General features: G+C 52.5%; 1 protein-coding gene across 1 annotated transcript; it reads right to left on the bottom strand.

Annotated features, from left to right (window-relative positions):
* Window positions 1-243: 243 nt before the first annotated feature.
* LOC309481550 (uncharacterized protein) lies at window positions 244-3,328 on the bottom strand. The gene is made up of 2 exons (XM_082146510.1): window positions 538-3,328; window positions 244-259 (listed from the first exon to the last, which is right to left on the bottom strand). The coding sequence occupies exon 1, from the start codon at window positions 2,999-3,001 to the stop codon at window positions 656-658; it is 2,346 nt and encodes a 781-aa protein (XP_082002636.1). The 5' UTR covers window positions 3,002-3,328; the 3' UTR covers window positions 244-259; window positions 538-655.
* Between the last annotated feature and the right edge of the window lie 519 nt (window positions 3,329-3,847).

The following is a 3,847-nucleotide window of genomic DNA, read 5'->3' as shown; positions in this document are numbered from 1 at the left end:
TTTTTGAATGGAAAACACTCACCATTATGTGAATAATTTTCTTCATTAAATTAATAATATTCTTAATTTCTTCTTCTTTCATGTATCTACGAAAGTTCCTTTAACAACACTTTAATAGTCCTGCACTGTCAAAATATCTTCTTGTGTGAATTAAAAAGAAAACAATTCATGGTCAGAATGTTTTTGTTATGTGCTCAGTGAATTTCAAGACTACACTTTAAGGCTGGAATACACTAAACGCCTCGGTTCCGACTGTAACCTCGGTTCCCTGAAGAGGGAACGAGCGTTGCGTCGAAACTGACGCTATGGGGAACGCTTTGCGTGATGACGTCTTGAAGCACATGTAAAATCAGTCCAATGGTGTGGCGGAACGTCAGAGGCGGGTGACGTCACGTACCAGGAAGCTATAAAAGCCGGCCCGAAACAGAAAACGAAAGCTTCGTAAAGTCTGAAGTCGCGCTGACAGGCATGAAGGAGATATGGCAAGGCGACGTAACGCTCGTTCCCTCTTCAGGGAACCGAGGTTACAGTCGTAACCGAGGCGTTCCCTTTCAAGGGAACTCGCGTTGCGTCGAAACTGACGCTATGGGGAACGTCTATACCAACGCCTCCATAGCTACAAATGTCTGTCCTGTGTGTAATCATGTGAGCAGCACTAAGAAGACAAAACATGAGACCCTGGAGCAGAGTCTAAATCCAGAGAGTAGAACCTGACGAAGGTGTGCGGTGAGGACCAGCCTGCCGCATCACAGACGTCCTGTAACGATACTCCTGATATAAGGGCCTTAGAGGCCGCCATACTCCTAGTAGAGTGCGACCGGACAGCCAAAGGAGAAGGCTGTCCAGCCGCCTCATAAGCAAGTGAGATAGCCTCAACCACCCACTTGCTCATCCTTTGCTTAGACACCGGACCTCCCTTGTTAGGAGACCCAAAGCACACAAATAATTGATCACTTTTACACCACAGGGCAGCTCTGTGGACATAAGCGTCTAACGCCCGAACTGGGCAAAGCAAATTATTAGCCTCCTGGTCCGCATTCTGAAAGGGAGGAGGACAGAAGGCCTGCAGAACAATAGGTCTAGCCACATTAGTGGGGACCTTGGGGATATAGCCCGGTCTAGGGTGAAGAAAAGCTTTGACCATACCCGGAGCAAACTCCAAGCATGACGGGACAACCGACAATGCCTGGAGATCCCCTATTCTTTTAAGAGAAGAGATGGCGAGAAGAAACAGAGCTTTCAGAGTTAGAAACTTCTCAGGAACCTCCTCAATGGGCTCAAAGGGGGCCATGGAAAGGCCTTGCAGCGCAACGGACAAATCCCATGGTGGCACCCTAGAGCGAACTGCAGGCCTCAGCCTCCAAGTGCCACGAAGGAAACGAGATACCAGAGGGTCTTTCCCCACAGACATTCCACCCAAAGGAATTTGGTAAGCACCTATGGCCGCCACATAAACCTTTAAAGTGGACGGGGTCAGACCTGCAGTGAACCGGTCCTGCAGGAACTCCAGAACTGTACCAATTGGGCAGTTGACTGGATCCAACCGACGGTCACTACACCAAGAAGTGAATACTCTCCACTTCAGGGCATAAAGTTTCCCCGTGGAGGGAGCTCTGGACTGTAGAATGGTCTCAACAACCTCAGTTGAGAGACCTGACTCTATGAGCTGGGCCCCCTCAGAGGCCAAGCCCACAGGTTCCACAGTTCTGGGCGGGGGTGAAATATTGAGCCCCCTGCTTGGGACAGAAGGTCCCTCCTGACAGGAAGCTCCAGAGGATGCCCGTCGAGGAGGGACACAAGATCGGGAAACCATACTCTGCCCGGCCAGCGCGGGGCTATAAGAAGTAGATGGACCCGGTCCCTGCGAACTCTTTCCAGAACTCCCGGGAGCAGAGCCACTGGGGGAAAAGCGTACAGACGTAGCCTCGGCCACGTCTGTACCATAGCATCCAGTCCCAGAGGAGCTGGATGCGTGAGGGAGAACCAAAGTGGACAGTGAGACGTCTCTCGAGACGCAAACAGATCCACTTGTGCTTGGCCAAACTCCCTCCATATCAGCTCCACCACCTCGGGGTGGAGCCTCCATTCCCCGGGCCTCGGCCCCTGTCTCGACAGAGTGTCTGCTCCTATATTCTGTACCCCGGGGATGTAGGCTGCCCTGAGTGACAGCAACTTCCCCTGGGACCACAAGAGGATATGGCGTGCCAGATTGGATAATGGGCGCGAGCGCAAACCCCCTTGGTGGTTGATATAGGCGACTACCGACGTGCTGTCCGTATGCACTAACACATGGTGTCCCCTGAGATCTGTGATAAAGCTCCTCAGAGCCCGGAAGACAGCTAACATCTCTAGGCGATTGATATGCCAGGAACGATGATGGTCTTCCCACAGACCTTGAGATGAGCGACCCTCTAGGATCGCTCCCCAGCCCGTGAGGGAAGCATCCGTCGTTAGCAGTTTGCGACGACAAGGAGCTCCCAGCACTGGGCCCTGGGACAGGAACCAGGGTTTCTTCCACATAACCAAGGCACGTAGGCATCGCCGCGTGACCTTGATTGTGCGAAATGGGTTGCCCCTCGGGGAAAACCCTCTGGTCCTGAGCCACCACTGCAGGGGCCTCATGTGCAGTAGTCCAAAAGGTATCACGTTGGAAGCTGCTGCCATGAGACCCAACAGTCTCTGGAACTGTTTGACAGTGAGTAGCTGGCCTAGCTTTACACTTTTCACAGCTGCAAGGATGGAATCTACACGTGGCGGTGACAGGCGCGCTTGCATCGACACTGAATCCCAAACCACGCCTAAAAAAGTGGTCCTCTGAAGTGGAGAAAGCACACTCTTCTTGGCGTTCAGCCGTAACCCCAGCTCTTTCATGTTGGCGCGAACAACATCTCGATGTTGAACCGCCAACTGATGCGACTGAGCTAAAATCAACCAATCGTCGATGTAGTTCATGATGCGAATACCCTGGAGCCGCAGAGGCACCAGAGCTGCATCCACGCATTTGGTGAAAGTGCGGGGTGATAAAGCCAGGCCGAATGGAAGAACTCGATATTGGTATGCTTTGCCCCCGAAAGCAAACCTCAGGAACTTCCAATGACACGGACGGATGGAAATATGGAAATATGCGTCCTTGAGATCTATCGTGACAAACCAGTCCTCGGACCTGATCTGTGGCACGATTTGTCTCAAAGTTAACATTTTGAACTTGAGCTGCATGACTGACTCGTTCAGAACTCGAAGATCTAAAATGGGACGCAATCCCCCGTCCTTTTTTGGAACTATGAAGTACCGGCTGTAAAACCCGGTTTCCCTGTTGGAGGGAGGTACATATTCTACTTTGTGTTTACTTCCTGTTCCATAACCAGAACCTGCTCGGGGCCCACCACTGTGGGCAGGACCCCCATAAACCGAGGTGGGCGTTTCTTGAATTGTATCTGATACCCTTTTTCCACGGTCTGCAGGACCCAACGAGAAACATTTGACAGTAGCTTCCACGCTGTCAAAGATTCTACTAGAGGTACCAGCCTCTCGAGACTGGTTTCTGGATTTTGTTGCTGTTGAGTAGTCGGTTCGTCGCCCTGTAACGGCGCACCGGCAGGGAACGACCGAACAGACTGCTCTAGCACCCTCCTCAGAGGGGGCGGGCATCCCGAGGCCACTACGTTTCCGGGTGGACCTTGAGATATGTGCTCGCCGGAGACCGCTGCGCCCTGTAACACCGGAGGCGGCAGGGTTGGCAGAACGGTCCCCTGAGGGCACCGAAGAGAGACGGGCACAGTGAAAAGAGGTGTTAACCGCTCTGCTTCGGGGGGAACTACCCTCATTTGTCCTGAGCCCTCGGACGTCA

The sequence above is a fragment of the Leuciscus leuciscus genome (assembly GCF_965113295.1).
Source record: "Leuciscus leuciscus genome assembly, chromosome: 19".
In the NCBI taxonomy this organism is placed as follows: domain Eukaryota; kingdom Metazoa; phylum Chordata; class Actinopteri; order Cypriniformes; family Leuciscidae; genus Leuciscus; species Leuciscus leuciscus.
The sequence above is the reverse complement of the archived record's forward strand: the minus strand, read 5'-3'. Positions and strand labels throughout refer to the sequence as shown.